General features: G+C 59.2%; 6 protein-coding genes across 6 annotated transcripts; all 6 read left to right on the top strand.

Moving 5' to 3' along the window:
• Window positions 1–712: 712 nt before the first annotated feature.
• WHR41_06155 (uncharacterized protein) lies at window positions 713–2,136 on the top strand (the record flags this gene model as incomplete). The annotated part of the gene is made up of 3 exons (XM_069374760.1): window positions 713–1,631; window positions 1,788–1,838; window positions 1,895–2,136. The coding sequence occupies 3 exons, from the start codon at window positions 713–715 to the stop codon at window positions 2,134–2,136; spliced, it is 1,212 nt and encodes a 403-aa protein (XP_069228060.1).
• Window positions 2,137–3,288: 1,152 nt separating this feature from the next.
• WHR41_06156 (uncharacterized protein) lies at window positions 3,289–6,492 on the top strand (the record flags this gene model as incomplete). Its single annotated transcript, XM_069374761.1, has 3 exons — window positions 3,289–3,501; window positions 3,555–6,135; window positions 6,257–6,492. The coding sequence occupies 3 exons, from the start codon at window positions 3,289–3,291 to the stop codon at window positions 6,490–6,492; spliced, it is 3,030 nt and encodes a 1,009-aa protein (XP_069228057.1).
• A 1,889-nt stretch (window positions 6,493–8,381) lies between these two features.
• On the top strand, window positions 8,382–10,193 carry WHR41_06157 (uncharacterized protein; the record flags this gene model as incomplete). The annotated part of the gene is made up of 1 exon (XM_069374762.1): window positions 8,382–10,193. One exon carries the CDS (start codon window positions 8,382–8,384, stop codon window positions 10,191–10,193), a length of 1,812 nt encoding a protein of 603 aa, XP_069228058.1.
• Window positions 10,194–12,373: 2,180 nt separating this feature from the next.
• Window positions 12,374–13,281, top strand: WHR41_06158 (uncharacterized protein; the record flags this gene model as incomplete). The annotated part of the gene is made up of 4 exons (XM_069374763.1): window positions 12,374–12,434; window positions 12,487–12,706; window positions 12,766–12,893; window positions 12,959–13,281. The coding sequence occupies 4 exons, from the start codon at window positions 12,374–12,376 to the stop codon at window positions 13,279–13,281; spliced, it is 732 nt and encodes a 243-aa protein (XP_069228061.1).
• Window positions 13,282–14,071: 790 nt separating this feature from the next.
• WHR41_06159 (uncharacterized protein) lies at window positions 14,072–14,317 on the top strand (the record flags this gene model as incomplete). Its single annotated transcript, XM_069374764.1, has 1 exon — window positions 14,072–14,317. One exon carries the CDS (start codon window positions 14,072–14,074, stop codon window positions 14,315–14,317), a length of 246 nt encoding a protein of 81 aa, XP_069228062.1.
• A 238-nt stretch (window positions 14,318–14,555) lies between these two features.
• Window positions 14,556–15,575, top strand: WHR41_06160 (uncharacterized protein; the record flags this gene model as incomplete). The annotated part of the gene is made up of 1 exon (XM_069374765.1): window positions 14,556–15,575. The coding sequence occupies one exon, from the start codon at window positions 14,556–14,558 to the stop codon at window positions 15,573–15,575; it is 1,020 nt and encodes a 339-aa protein (XP_069228083.1).
• Window positions 15,576–15,812: the final 237 nt, after the last annotated feature.

A 15,812-nucleotide genomic window follows, 5' to 3' on the forward strand; every position in this document is an offset into this window, starting at 1 on the left:
ACTGCCACTTATTATCTATCTTGGGCTTGAACACCACGCCTTCTTTCTCGTTTGTTCAATGAGTGTAGCTAGATGTATATTAATTAAGCTGTCAATTGTCACTACAATCACCACAACCAGGCTGATCATGCATATGCAGATTTTCTAGCCAGTATTTCCTTCTGCTACCTCCGTCCGGCGCTGGATACCATATGTACTGATCGTGCACGTGCAGATTTCCTCTCACGGTATTTCGTGCAGTCTCGCCCATTCGACCTCAATCAGGCGTCTCTTTCAACGCATGCAACGACCAATCGGCTGCGAGGCACTACTGTGTGTAAGCATGCATGCACGCGTGTCGAAGGATCGCGTTTGTGCGATGTAAGCTTTCAAGACTTCTCAGCCTCACTGCTGCATGTACCTTATCTCCGCTTCCTGGCCCCGAATCTCACCTCGTGCGTGGAAGGCTAACATCATCGTACACCGTGCGCTGTTGCTGTCGGAGTGGGCGGATGGAGCTGGAAGTAGGTCTGCGAAGGGCTGGGGGGCTGAGCTGACATGTCTACTTGTTTTGACGAGGTGAATCCTTTTCGCTTTGCGAGAATGCTGGTTTGCTTCTGGCTTCCTCTACTTTGAACACTGCACCCGGCACGCCGGGCGCGAGATCTCTCGTATCAATCCGCCAGACTGATGGTCCAGCCTCTCCTGCCATCAAGCAAGCAAGCAAGCAACCATGGCACCTCTCTGCCTATCCAAACGATCGATCTTCACCCTCCTCCTCGTCTCCCTCGCCACCGCCCTGGACCCCATCGACCACCAGGCACACGGCACCTACTTCGTCTCCCCTCACACCCCTTCCCACAACCAAACCTACGTCTTCGCCCTCAACCTCATCCCCGCCACCGGCGACATCTACTTCCACATGTCCGCCTCCTCCTCCAGCTGGATGGGCGTCGGCTTCGGCCCCCGCATGCAAGACACCTTCATGCTCCTCGCGCACCCCTCCTCCAACGCCTCCGGCCTGACCCTCAGCGCCCGCGTCGCCCGCCACGCCCACTCCGAGCCCTCCCTCCTGCACCACGTCCGAATCGACAAAATCTTCTCCGACGCCTACGCGCCCGCCGCCAACACCGCGCACGACGGGCTTATGATCGCGCACGCGATTTGCAGGAACTGCTCGGCTCTCATCCCCTCTTTGAACCTCTCCTCTCCAGCTCAACCCTTCATCTTCGCCCTCGGGCCCGAGGCGCACAAGCTGGCATCCGACGACCCCGCTGCGCCGCTGCGCCGACACGCGGTGTACGGACACTTCGAAGCGGATTTGAGGTATGCGGTCTCGGCGCCGGAGCACGCGCGCGTGCCGCCGCCGAATGATCCCGGCGGTTCGCCTAGTGGGGTGGCGGATACGAATTTCGCGTGGGCATTTGCGGCGCGCGTGGGCGGGGTCGTGAGGGATGGAGGGGGCTGGGCGGGGACCGCGCACGGGGTTGTGATGAGTTTGGCGTTCGCGCTGGTGTTCCCGGCGGGGGTTGTGGTGAAGAGGGTTTTGGGGCGGTTGGGGTTTTGGGTGCATGTGGGCGTGCAGGGGGTGGGGTTGGTGTTGGTTCTGTTGGGGTTGGGGGCGGGAGTTGTGGTGAGCAGGGAGTATAACCGTTCGAGGGGAATGGGGGCCGCACATCAGGTTGTGGGGTTGGGGTTGGTGGTGGCGCTGGGGTTGCAGGTTGGGTTGGGTGTCGGGGGGCATTGGGTTTGGAGGAGAGCGGGGAGAAGCAGTTGGTTGGGGGTTGCGCATCGGGTTTGGGGGACAGGGGTTGTTGTGGTTGGTTTGGTGAATGGAGGGTTGGGGTTGGATTTTGCGGGTGAGTGTTGCGATTTTGGTGAGACTTCTGTATGGGAAGTTGCTGACTCTGTCCAGGTAAAGGTCGCTATACTGTCGCTTATGGTGTTTTCGTGGGAGTCATCGGCGCGGTGGTGCTGGCTTTCCTGGTTTTGCAGGTCTTTAGACGGAGACCGAAGGCTTACAAACCGGAGCAGGAGTGGCCCGGCGGAAGAAGGGCGGCAGATGAGGATCGTAGGAGTTTTCTGGCTGCCGATACGCCTGTCTCGGCTCATGAGATGACATGGATGAAGAAGAATGATGCAGTGAGGGAGGGGTAAGTAGCGAGTGGTAACGATAGACTGGCTTTGTGTGTCTTCTCGATAAGGGTAAATGTGATTAGCGAGTCCATACCGCCACGCAGATTCTAATGGTGGCGAGACCACAGAGTCAGGGAGAAATGGTGGGTTTGCCAGATATCGACCTGCAGTCTCTCCGTGGGGCATGTGCTCGTACCTCCATGCATGGACGACCAGCGGAGATGCGATGCCCCTGAGGGAGTGTACGTATGGCCAGGTGCCGACTCAGTCTTCGCGGACCTTATTCATGGTCACATTGTGGTGGTTTCGAACAGCGACCTCATACAAGTACCGCGTGGACTTGATAATGATGTGGGTTTGTGGTTGAATGAGATACACTGGAATCGCGTGCGACAAACAAGTGAGAGTTCGAGAGATGCGGTCTGTGAAGTTCGAACAAGGTGGGGTTGCGAGGGTTAGGGTTGGGGTTACTTCCAAATCTCCGACACCAACACTACGACGACTTCATGATTCTCTGACGAATCAATTCTGCATATGCAAGATTACTGTTGCTTTCCAAATGTGAAGGGTGTTCCTCGCCCCGCAACAAGCAAGTCGTCATTGGCAAAGAGACGCAGATCTCCACATTCCGTCCATAATTGCTTGCAATCTATCAATAGTCGTCTCTGACGCCACAACATACACCTCATCGGGCCATCGGATATACTTCTCCACCTTCGCCTAGGCCAAGCCAGAAAGCACCACGGAAGAAGGTCATCGCACCTATCTATTCTCCCGCTCAACACGCGCTAGATTCACAAGGCCTGTAGGGCAAGGAAATATCACCGCTGAAGCCCTGGAACACCCCCGCAGACTCCACTTCGAAGATGCGGAGAACACCAATCGCGACAATACCATCCGGTCCTCCACTCGGATGATCCTGGCGTTATAGGTCGAAATGAGGGCGTCATTGGGCACCTAAGGCTCTTGTCACGGCATGGCCATTGAGAGCTTCCCTCGGTAGTAGAATACCGAGACTAGCGAGCTGGCTGGCATCTGCGGCTAAAGTCGCTAACAATGTAGAGCGAGGTGGAGGCGCGGTCCTGCGAAGACATCTATTAGGATGGCGATCGCCACACTGATTCCACGAGGTATTTGCATCGCTCGCAGCTACATCCTGCAGCGAGAATCACCATGAGACTGTCAACCTTGGTGGCGGCCTCGGCCTTCTCAAGGGCTCTGGCACAACAATGGCCTCTGCATGACAACGGGCTCAATGAAGCAGTTCAATGGGACCACTACAGCTTGATCGTCAACGGTCAACGCTTGTTCATGTGGTCTGGCGAGATCCACTATTGGCGTCTTCCCGTACCCGAACTGTGGATTGACGTTCTGCAGAAAGTCAAGGTAAATTACTACGGAAGCCCTTTCCGCACTACCGACACTGACAACATCGACAGGCTGCCGGCTTCAACACCTTCAGTGTGTACGGAAACTGGGGCTGGCATTCACCTGCGGATGGCGTTCTGGACTTCGAGACTGGCGCACATAACTTCTCGCGCATCTTCGACATCGCCAAAGATCTGGGCTTGTTTGTGATCTTCCGCCCGGGTCCGTACGTCAATGCTGAAGCGAATGCTGGTGGCTTCCCGGGCTGGCTCACGACAGGCGAGTATGGCACGCTGCGCAACGACGACAGCCGGTACATGGCTGCCTGGGAGCCGTACATGGAGAAGATGTCTGAAGCCGTCGCTCCGCACATGGTCACCAACGGCGGCAATGTGATCCTCTACCAGCTCGAGAACGAATACGGCAACCAATGGACCGACGTCGCGGCCAAAACGCCCAACAACACAGGCATCGCCTACATGGAGCAGCTCGAAGCGTCCGTCCGATCGTCCTCAATCGACATTCCCACGCTTCACAACAACCCCAACCTGCGCACGAAATCCTGGAGCCAAGACTACGACACCGTCAACGCCGGGGGAAACGTCGACCTCTACAGCGTCGACAACTACCCGAGCTGCTGGTCCTGCAACCTCGAAGAATGCACCAGCACCAACGGCTTCCCGCCGCCCTTCACCGTCTTCGACTACGCAACGCACTTCGCCGAAACCTCCCCAACCCAGCCCAGCATCCTCGCCGAGTTCCAAGGCGGCAGCTACAACCCCTGGAACGGCCCCGCCGGCGGCTGCGTGGACAACACCGGCCCGGAATGGGCCAACGTCTTCTACCGCAACAACATCGGCAACAAAGTCGCCGGCGTCAACCTCTACATGGTCTTCGGCGGCACGACGTGGGGCGGCCTGCCGATGCCGACGGTCGGCACGAGCTACGACTACAGCGCGCCGATCTCCGAGCCGCGGACGGTGGGCGACAAGTATTCCGAGACGAAGCTGCTGGGCTTCTTCCTGCGCGCGGCCAAGGACCTGACGCGCATCGAGCGCGGCGGCAACGGCACCACGAACTACACCGGCAACGCCGCGGTTTTCGCGCAGGAGCTGTACAACGTCGACGGCGGCGCGCGGTTCTACGTCGCCAAGCACGCGAACACGACGCTGACGGGCAGGGAGGCGTTCAGGCTGCGCGCGAAGACGTCCGAGGGCGAGCTGACGGTGCCGAAGCACGCGGCGCCGATCGCGATCGATGGCCGGCAGGCGAAGATCCTGGTGGCGGACTTCGACGCGGGCGGCCAGAAGGTCGTGTACGCGACTGCGGAGGTGCTGGCTGTGAGCGTGCATGACAGGAAGCCTGTGGTTGCGTTCTGGCTGCCGGAGGGAGAGGCGGGCGAGATCTACTTCCGCGGTGTTCAGCGTGGGAGAGTGGCGAGCGGCGATGGCAGTGCTGATGTGGAGTTCCATAAGGCGGGCAAAGGGCTGATTGTCAGCTATGTGCAGAACGAGGGAGCTACTGTCTTGACGTTCGACAATGGTCTCAGGGTGCTGCTGATGGACAGGAGGACGGCGTACAAGACGTGGCAGCCTGAGTTGTCCAACGACCCGCACTCGCCGCTCGACCAGAACGTCCTCGTGACTGGGCCTTACCTCGTCCGTACGGCGTCGCAGGAGAAGGACACGCTTGCACTTACTGGTGACTGGGCCGCCGAGACCGCTCTCGAGGTCCTCGCTCCCAGCCGCGTCAAGAAGCTGACCTTCAACGGCAAGGCGGTCAAAGTGCACAAGACCAAGTACGGCAGCCTCAAGGGCTCCCTGTCCGCCCCCAAAGTGACGATCGAAACCATCACTTCCTCCCTACCGTCTCTTTCCGACTGGAAGGTCGCCGACAACCTCCCCGAGCGCCTACCTTCCTACGACGACTCCAGCGCCGCCTGGGTGCCCGCGAACAAAACCTCCACCCTCAACCCTCGCCAACCCGACACCCTCCCAGTCCTGTACGCCGACGAATACGGCTTCCACGCGCAGAACATCCTCTGGCGCGGCCGCTTCAGCGCCAACAACAGCTCCTCAACCCCTACCGGCGTCTTCCTCGACGTGATCGGCGGCACCTCGCACGGCTGGAGCGCATGGCTGAACGGCGCCTTCCTAGGCTCGACCTTCGGCAACGTGACGCTGCCGCAGACGAACCGCACGCTGCCGTTCGGCAACGCGACGAAGCAGGGCGAGAACGTCCTCCTCGTCCTCCAGGACAACATGGGCCACGACCAGACGACCGGCGCCCTCAACCCGCGCGGCATCCTCAACGCCACGCTGCTCGGCGGCTCCTCGCCCTCCAGCTTTAGCTCCTGGGTTGTCGCCGGCAAGGCCGGCGGGCACGCGAACATCGACCCCGTCCGCAGCACGTACAACGAGGGCGGGCTCGCGGCCGAGCGCCTGGGCTGGCACCTGCCTGGTTTTGACGATAGTGATTGGGAGTCCGGCAGCCCCGCGCAGGCCTTCGCGGAGCCCGGCGCCCGGTTCTACAGGACTGTGTTCCCGCTCGAGGTTCCGAGGGGCTACGACGTGAGCATGGCGTTCGAGCTGGCGCCCGGGAGGGAGCGGAGCGCGCTGCGGGCGCAGCTGTACGTCAACGGGTATATGTTCGGTAAGTCACTGCTGCAGGTTTAGTTTCTCTCCCGGAAGTCCCACGTGCGCGCGTGAGACGTGCGTCGGAGATGGATGCGAGTACGGGAGATAATCGGGAGCATTTTGCTGACCACATGCAGGCAAGTTCCTCCCGCACGTCGGCAACCAGGTCGAGTTCCCCGTGCCGCCGGGCATCCTCAACTACGCCGGCGACAACACCATCGGGCTGTCAATCTGGAACCAGGACGAGGCGAGCGCGAGCGTTAGCGTGGGCATGAAAGTCCTCGGCGTGTACGAGAGCAGCCTCGACACCGCCGGGCTCGACACCGAGTACCTGCGGCCGGGGTGGGAGGAGGACAGGCTGCAGTACGCGTGAGGAGAAGATTTTCTGGTGAGGCTGCGATGCGCTTGGCGCTACATTAGTATGGTAGATGGGCTCTCGGTGACGCGAGAGACAGCAAATGAGGAGCGTTGCGCGTGTTCTTCCCTGCGGGAGTACGCCATCGAACTGGCGGAGTGCATCGGGGTGTTCTGTAGCATGTAGAGCGCGGCGTGACTCGCGACGAAGGGAACCATGCGAACCTTCGAAGCGAACGTTGTCAAACGGCGTGGGCGCTGCGGATAGATGAGGTACCTCGTGAACATGCGATCAACGATCTGGACTCCCTCTCGTCTCTCCCCACGGGCTGCTGTTTCACTCAAGCATTTCGCGCTGTCCTGGGGAAGCAGCGCTAGAACGCTTTCCGCGACGTTGTGCGGCAGCTTGATTGCAGACTCTATCCGGCTGCAGTGAGACGGTTTCTAATAGGGAGACACACAAGGCTGCGGAAGAAGGTATTGCCGTGGGAGGTGCCTTATCGTGTCACAGCACGCGAGCGCCAAGCTTTCGCCGGGGCCTCCTTGCGCTCGCAACGAGGCGTCTGATCGAGGCTCCGGCATGGGTGATGACGCACGATGATTTACGAGGCGCTCGGCCAGCAAGTCGTGCGAGCTTTTCATGGGCCCGGGCGGTGCAGCAGACATGGCTCGATGCAGGCCCCAACCAGGGAGACAGAAGGGCTGAAACGCTGTGCGCTCGGGGTGCTGCTGGAGCGGCGAGAGGGGCCGGAGGCGCGCTCAACAGCGTCGGCGTGCCCCGCATATGATATGGGTGCGGTGCGTTCTCGCCCGGCAGGACGATGGGAGCGCTTTAGACGGGTGACAGGAGGAGGATGCGGATGGCGGTTTGGCCGGACAGCGACTGGGAGCCCCCGGTGTGGCGTGGGGGCGCCGACGCGCCGTGACTGCGGGCCGTGGGACGGGGCTGGACAAGGTTCCCAAGGGCACGGCTGGCGCGTTTCATGCGCGGTGACGAGCGACGAATGGGCGGGCGGCGAGGCGCGGTTCCTGCATTAGTCGCCAATCTCCACTGCAAATTACGAGCTGCTGGGCGGCTGCGCGCGCGAGACTCTCGGGCTGGCTGGCTGTCAGTGTCGCGGGCAGGCAGAGGCGTGGAAGACGCAGGATCGGGCGTCACGATAAGCGATCGACTTTGCGGTGCTGCGACATTGCCTGTCTCGCATCGCGCCAGAGCAGGCGCCGGCAGACTGGCCGTCGGGCGCGCTGCTGTGTTCGGTGCGACACGCTGTTCTGGACGCTGGGGAGATTGCCAAGACGCGTATGGGAGAGACAACGACTCCACAAATAATCTCTGCCACCCCCGTCGCGCCAATCGTCCAATCGTCCTCCCGCGCGGCCTACCGTCCACTGCAACGGCCCACGCACGGCCGCACTCCCTCTTCATTCTCCTGCTGCCTCTGTTCTCGTTGCCTCCGGCGCCGTTGACGCCTCTTCGCATCCCTCCCTTCCGTCACCCGCACAAACACCACCACCACCCCCAGTCTCTACGACACCACCGCGTCCGTCGACGCTCGACTTTCGTTCACCAACGCGCCCCTTCCCCCCCAACAACACCACCCCAGTCCCGCTGCGAACACTGCTGCTGCGCAGCTCGCATACGACTCCCTTTGCGACTCTGAGACACCTTGTCGCGCTACACTCTTTCCCAGGCAACGCGCCAAACACCGCTTCATTTTGTCGTGCCGGTCACGATCGTACATCCCTGGACTCGACTGTTCACTGCTCTGGTTCCTACCGTTCAGGTCTGCAGGCACCGCCCACAAACCTTCGCAGTATTCACTACTGCGCAGTCGCTCGACTCCCCGAGCCTGCTCGCCCCTTGACAAGCACACGCACAGTTCTTTCGAGGACACACACTCATTCAGCATGTCTTCACCAATCGCCTGGGCGCTGCTCGGAGCGCTCCCGTACGCCATGGCTGGGCATTACAAGACCCCGGCCCAGGAGGCCAACGAACCCATCGCCAAAGCCGCAAACGCCAAAGTCATGAGATATACCGCCTGGACTTGGGTCGCCGTCGTCAGCGCCATGTTGATCTACAGGTGGGGCCTGGTCCTCCTCCGTCACGTCCGCAGACTCGCCAACCTCAACCACGGCACCTCCAGCGATGGAAAGCAGAGGTACTTCAGCATCCCCGACGAGAACTACTCCAAGGTCAAGCGCGATCTCATCACCGCTCCTCTCTGGAAGAAACGCCACAACCGGGAGTTCAAGCTCTCCGCCGCCACCAACATGGGCACCCTTCCCGGCCGTCTTCAAACCCTCTTCCTCCTCGGATACCTCGCCATGCAGATCTCCTTCTGCGTCATCACCATTGAGTGGACCAACCCAGAGCTGTGGTACGACGACGCCCGTAACAGAACTGGCGTTCTTTCGGTCATGAACATGATTCCTCTGTTCCTCCTCGCTGGTCGCAACAACCCGCTCATCTTCCTGCTCGGTATCAGCTTCGACACTTACAACCTGATCCACCGTTGGCTCGGCCGCATCGTCGTCCTCGAGGGCGTCGTCCACACTGCTATCTGGATGGGCGCCAAGACATACGAGATGGGCTGGACCGCGGGCTGGAATGCCGTCGGAGGGGGCCTTGGATCCTCTCCTTTCCTCCAGACTGGTATGATTGGTACCTGTGGCTTCACCCTGCTCATCCTTCTCTCCCCCTCGCCTCTCCGCCACGCATTCTACGAGACTTTCTTGGGCGTTCACATCCTCCTTGCCATTGCTGCTGTCGTCGGTGTCTGGATGCACTGCCATGGTATGCGTGAGCAGGGCTACGTCATGGCCGCCACCGTCATCTGGATCATCGAGCGCGGTATCCGCCTCATCAGCCTTCTCCGTCGCAACATTGGCAACGGTGGCACCAAGGCCGAGGTCGAAGCCCTTCCTGGTGATGCCGTCAGGGTCACCCTGCGCGTGGCCAAGCCCTGGAAGTTCACTCCCGGCCAGCACGTCTACATGTACATGCCGGCCGTCGGCCTCCTCACCAGCCACCCCTTCTCCCTCGCCTGGAGTGAAGAGGAAGACGACTGGAGCACCGAGAAGGCCCTTCCCGTCAGCCGTCAAGATGCCTTCGGCAAGAGCCGCACCAACATGTCTCTCATCATCCGTCGTCGCACTGGTTTCACCGACACCCTCTTCAAGAAGGCTGAGATGTCTCCCGGCGGCAAGTTCACCACTACCACCCTCGTCGAAGGCCCCTACGGTTCGCAGAGCTTCGCCTCCTACGGCACCGTCATGCTCTTCGCCGCCGGTGTAGGTATCACCCACCAGGTCCCTCACGTCCGCGACCTCGTCGCCGGCTACGCCAACGGCACCCACGCCACCCGCAAGGTCACACTTGTCTGGATCATCCAGTCCCCCGAGCACCTCGAATGGATCCGTCCCTGGATGACCCAGATCCTCGGCATGGAGAAGCGCCGCGACATCCTGCGCATCCTGCTCTTCGTCACGCGCCCTCGCAGCACCAAGGAAATCCACTCGCCCAGCTCGAGCGTGCAGATGTTCCCCGGCAAGCCCGACGTCGGCGCCCTTATCCAGAAGGAGCAGGAGAAGCAGATCGGCGCCATGGCCGTCAGCGTGTGCGGCACGGGCGGTCTCGCCGACGACGTGCGCCGCGGCGTCCGCGACCGCTGCACCGACACGGAGATCGACATCTTCGAGGAGGCTTTCTCTTGGTAGAGACTTGAGAGTCTTGACTTCTTTCCCTTGTATCTCTTGTCTCGCACCTTTCTTGACGAAAGCTTGCCTCCATCTCTCTATCTCATCCTCCTCTGCGTCCCCCCGTCACCGCATCATCTCCGGAGACCATCCCGTGACGGGGGAGCGAGGACACGATCTCCGTGGGATCCACACCACAGCAGGTTCAGCGTGCCCATCCGCACACACGAACCCACCTCAGGAAGGGAAAACCTCCACCGCCGCGCCTGGAGCAAACAGTGCAGGCAGGCCGCCGCGCGGGCTCTCTTCCCAACACACACGCATTGGCGCTCGGGTGTGCGCTCATTGTTGTCTTTTTTTCCTCGCCTTTCTATCTCCTTCTCTCTCTCGAAAGGGACACGTCCTGTCTTTCTCGTCTAGAACCTTTTTTTTCCTCTTTAGTCGCTCCTTTATACCAGTAGGAAAACCCGCCGGACAATGGCTGGGGAAACGAGATGAATGGAAATCTTTTTTTTGGTTCCGCGCGCGCGCTGCTGCTGCGTCTTCGCATGTATAGAGTACAACCAAGGGATTCGATCTGATTTTTTTTTTTCTGAGTTTGCTAGATAGCAAGGGAAATCCAAATGATCGATCAATCAGTCAATCAGTCAGATAATCAACCCATCACTCACGCGAAACGCGATGATTCGATTCACGGCCTCGAAGTAGCGGACGACGCATCGCTCAAGCGACCAGCGAAAGCGAACACCGCGCTGCTGTGCTCTTCGCCCCGATGCTCTCTGGGGAGACCATATCTCCCAAAAGCAAGACAGCGATGGTGTTGAGCTCATCTCCCCTCCCGTTCCCAAAGTAGGGCTGCTCAAACCCCGTCAACCATCCGCTCCCTTGAGCCGAGCGCTACAACACCACAAGCCACGGCTTCCGCGCGCCGGCTTCATAATACTAAAATGTCCAATTGACGTCACGTGACCCCACAGCACGGCACGGCACTTTGGGTACGCCTCTCTCCCCCACCACACGCCCCTTCCGACCAATCACCTCGAGTACTGACTTTCGTCCCAGCGGAGTGGTTAACGCGCAGCCCTGCTAAGGCTGTCTCTTCGGAGGCGTGTGTTCGAATCACACAGGTGTCGGATGGGTGCGAATCTGTTCAAATTTTTTTTTTGGGGGGGGGGGACTTTGTGTGTGCTTTTGGGGCTCGGGGCTTCGTCGGGTGCAGCTGACTGGGCTCTGGGCTATTGGAGGCTCGAGACTCGGGGGCAAGGCCAGTGGTAAGGTACTCGGGAACGAGGCCTTCTTGCTTGTCGTTCCGGGACTCAATGATAGTGATCACGGCTTGTCGGAAAGCTTGCCTGTGCTATTAGGATTTCGGTTCTGGAGTCGAAAGGTAAAGGGCAGGTAAACACGATGGCTGAGCTGGGGAAAGTCCGGGAAGGTGGGAAATACGCAAGGCCTCGAGGAGATCTTAGAGGTCCTGCTTGCGCAAATGACTGCCGTCGCCTTGCGAGAGTGTCTCGAGTGCACGCCAATGCTCGGTTACGGGTTGTAATGATGCCGAATGCTTTCGAACGTTAGCCTTGGGTTGCTTATGCTATACTTCGGTAATACCTTGTTCCAGTATGGATTTCTGACCTCTACAGAGATGCCGCTATCACGTTCCGCAGAGCAAGAAAGATGGTTGGCCAGTGTTCAGCTGCGACTGCATGTGCCAAGCACGGCTGACTGACATCTTCGTAATCCGCCACTTACCATCTCTGACGATAATACTTCCTGGGCTGGTGGTATGCGGTTCGATTACGGTGCCTCGAGCTAGTGCGGGGTCTCGTATAGCTTTGGTGTTTCCGTTGATAGTTGCACCTTGCAGCATGATATTCCGCTGGATGGCATGTTCAGTGACTTTCAGCTCATGCATCTGCAACGCTGAATGGACGGGATGCATCACCATTCCTGTATACTTCACGAGAGCGTCGGCAAAATGACCACCGAAAGCCTCTCACCGATCTTTCGCTTACGGCTTTAAGCCCTGCGTCGATGGTTGCAGAGACGGGGTAGCCATGGTTGTGAGCCTGCACTGTTGCCCAACGTATGCGATGTCGAACGTATAAAAGGGCGCCCCAATCACAACCTGTTCGACGTCGCATTAAACGATCAAGAGCTCGCTTCCCTACCACTTGCAACCATCACACTCACCAATCGAAACGATGAAGTTCGCAGCCGTCGTTTTCGCTCTTGCGAATATCGTCAACACTTGCCTTGCAGATTGTATGTGCCTTGCCTGGATATCTTGACTACGTGTGCTAAGACGTCTCCCAAGCCGTGCCGTTTGAACGTCTCAACAAGACCGACGCCCTGCTCCTCATCCTCGACTTGCAAGATGGCTTGTATAGCATCGCTCGGGACTTTGACCCAACGCTCTACTACAACGCCATGATGGCTCATTCGGCTTTGGGTAAGCTGTTTGATTTGCCAGTGGTAATGACCACCTCGGCGCAGTCGGGTCCCAACGGTCCGCTGCCTAAGGCCATTCTTGAGATGTGAGGAGCACTCAATAACATCTTCGACAGTCGATCGGCAGCTGACGCAGGAGATATAGGTACCCCGACGCGCCGCTCATTCAACGCCAGGGCGAAGTCGACGCATGGGACAACCCCGACTTCCGCAAGGCGATCGAAGCGACTGGGAAGAAGCAGGTCATACTGGCTGGCATCACCACCGACGTCTGTAAGTCATCACAATCTCACGAAGACCTCGAAGGCATCCAGAGCCGAGTCTAAGAACACGGACAGGCACCACCTTCTGCGCCCTCTCCCTCCGCGACGCCGGCTACGGCGTCTGGGCCAACGTCGAAGCGTCCGGGACGACGACCGAGCTGATCCGCGACGTGTCCAACGACCGCATGGCGCGCGCCGGCGTGCAGCTCGTGAGCCTTTTCAGCATTGTTTGCGATCTGATGCGCGACTGGCGCAACACTCCGGGCATTGATGCTGTGTATCCGTTCTTGGCTCAGTATTACCCGGTTTATGGGCGGCTGGCGGCTGCGCATGGCGCGGCGGTGATGAATGGGTCAGTTTCGGCTGCGGAGGAGAAGTTGTTGGTTGAATTTGATTAGAGGAGGTGAAGAGATCTCATGGAAGTTTCCACACGGTCAGAGTATTGGAGGTTTGGTGAGGGCGGCGTAGCCCTTCTGGGATAGGTACCGGATGTGAAATCCACCGCTGTCATGAGGTGTCGAGCTAGGAATTCTGCACGTGCAAATTTACTGTCCACCTGCTGCTGAAAGCGAAGTCAAGTGAGAGATGATTTCGGGGTCGATGGTATATTCGCAACTCATCTGCTCCGCGATACGCAATACGCCGTTCGCAATACGCGAGGCTCTCGCTTCAAAGCCCGAAACCAATCAGAAGGGAGACGCCAAAGCACGAGCCAGAGCCAAAAAGGACCTTGCCTCGGGTTCTTGCTCGCAACGAAGCCCATCTCGCTCCGCCACCAGCGTCAGCCACGACAGCTTCTAGGCTTGGGTTGCACGACGCCAGCGCATGATTGGCCATGTCCAGCACATCTGTCTGGGATAGAGATGCGCACGCGGCACTACGTACACGCCAACTTCCGGCCAAGGCGGCGGCAGGCTGATCCTGCAGTACTTGCTTTGGCGGGCGCACCAACCTGAATGCAGTTGCCTTGATGCTGGCTGCAGCGAGGCGTAGTCGCTTTTCTAGAAGGTCTGGGCTTTGGTGACGATGGTAGGTTTCTAGGCGCTGCGCCTGCTTCGTCTGGGTAGAGTACCTATCTTGTCGCATTATTCCTTTTCACATCACGCGTGATCGGGTCGTCTTGTTTGCCAGAGACTGGTTGTTATTTGTACGCTCACGAGGGCGATCGTGCCCAGCAATACCGGCAACATGTCTTCTGAACAGCGCCCAGCGCCCTCACCTCTGGTCGTACGACCGCCAAACAGGACGAACACTATTTCCAGCTTTCGCAGCACTTCCAACAGCATAGCAAACTCCACCCGTAACGCCGCTGGCAATTTCGCTGGTAGCGTCAGACAGACTACCAAAGATGCCATGAACGCAGACGTCCCGCTCGGTGCCTGGGCTGCCGCAGCAGAGACCACGTCCAAAGCGCCGACACTGGGGAGACAATAGGAAAGGATCCTTCTCTGACAATGGCTGGACAACGGACGGGCAGATGACTGCGTATGAGGGAAGGAGGCGTCGAGCAAGTAGCGGCAGTAGTGGGAAGGTCTCTAGGTTGCGCAGTGCTGCTGGTGCGGGTATCCCTCAAATTGATGCCGTGAAGGAGCATCGTGAGACGGAGAAGCAAAGCGAGGATCCAATCTTGATTGGGGATCGCGTACGCGCCACTGAGAATAAGCATGCAACGATGGAGGAAGAAGAGACTGCAGGACCACAAGACACCCTGACACCTATCAGCAGCGCGCCGGAGGAAGGAGATGTCCTGCCTCTTGCCTCTCGCAATCAGCGTGTTTACAGCTCCGGCTGGCGGCCGCCACCCAAGCTACCCTGGACCAAATCCTGGATGATCGGGCTTAAAGCATTCGGCAAATGGTTCATCACGCCCTTCGGCTTCTTCTGGACGATCTACGGCCTGAACGTCGTCGCATGGGGCGGAATGCTTTTCCTTCTCCTCTGCGGCGCAGCGCCAGAAATGTGCTGGGCTCCCATCGGCAACGGCGAGTACGTCCGCGACTGCAACCACATCGACAGCGCGCGCCGGATCTGGCTGGAGATCGACAGCCAGATCCTCAATGCCCTTTTCTGCGTCACCGGCTTTGGCCTGTTGCCCTGGCGAGCCCGAGACCTCTACTACCTCCTCCGCTGGCGCCTATGCTCCAAGAGCAGACCCCAGGAGCAGAATCTCTACGGCCTCCGACGTCTCGCCGGCTTCTATACATCCTGGTTCCGCCTCCCAGGCTCTGACACATTATCCCAACTCACCCTAGCCGAATACAACGCGCAGACCGACAACCCCTCCACACCCACCAACCCAGCCTTCCCCGCCCTCGAATCCAACCTCACCCACGATCCCCGCCTCCCCCTCCCCCTCTCCAAAACCCCCCCACAACCTCTGACCGGCATTCGCGCGCCGCCCACCGCCCTCTGGAAACTCGACTTCTACATCTGGTGCAACATGTGGAACACCTTCTTCCAAGCCTGCCTGTGCGGCGTCATGTGGGGTCTGAACCGGTACGACCGCCCGTCCTGGACGACGGGGTTTTTCATCGCGTGCGCGTGCGTTGTTGCGGGCGTTGGCGGGGTGGTGGCTCTCAAGGAGGGCAAGAAGGTCAAGAGGGTGGAGGGCGTGGCGCCGAGTCCGGCGGTGCAGGCGGAGTTGGAGAGGATGTATGGAGGAGAGAAGGGGGATGGAGCTGGGCGAGTGTGAGCGGTGATGAGGGTTGGGTTTGAAGCGTTGAGCGTCGGCGTTGGGGTTATTGCTAATTTCAGGTGCTACAGTACAGTACTAATGTAATTGCAATGAAAGAATGACCGGAATCTACTAGCCATGTTCTCCCTCGTGGTATCTTCTGCTGAACATTGAGACAGATGGCTCGAGTACATTGGTCAATTCGCTCTCACTGGGCTTCTCTGCCGGCTAGTCATATTCCTGCTGATGATTGTT

The sequence above is a fragment of the Cladosporium halotolerans genome (assembly GCF_011745625.1).
Source record: "Cladosporium halotolerans strain TM138-S3 chromosome Unknown Sca22, whole genome shotgun sequence".
Lineage (NCBI taxonomy): Eukaryota > Fungi > Ascomycota > Dothideomycetes > Cladosporiales > Cladosporiaceae > Cladosporium > Cladosporium halotolerans.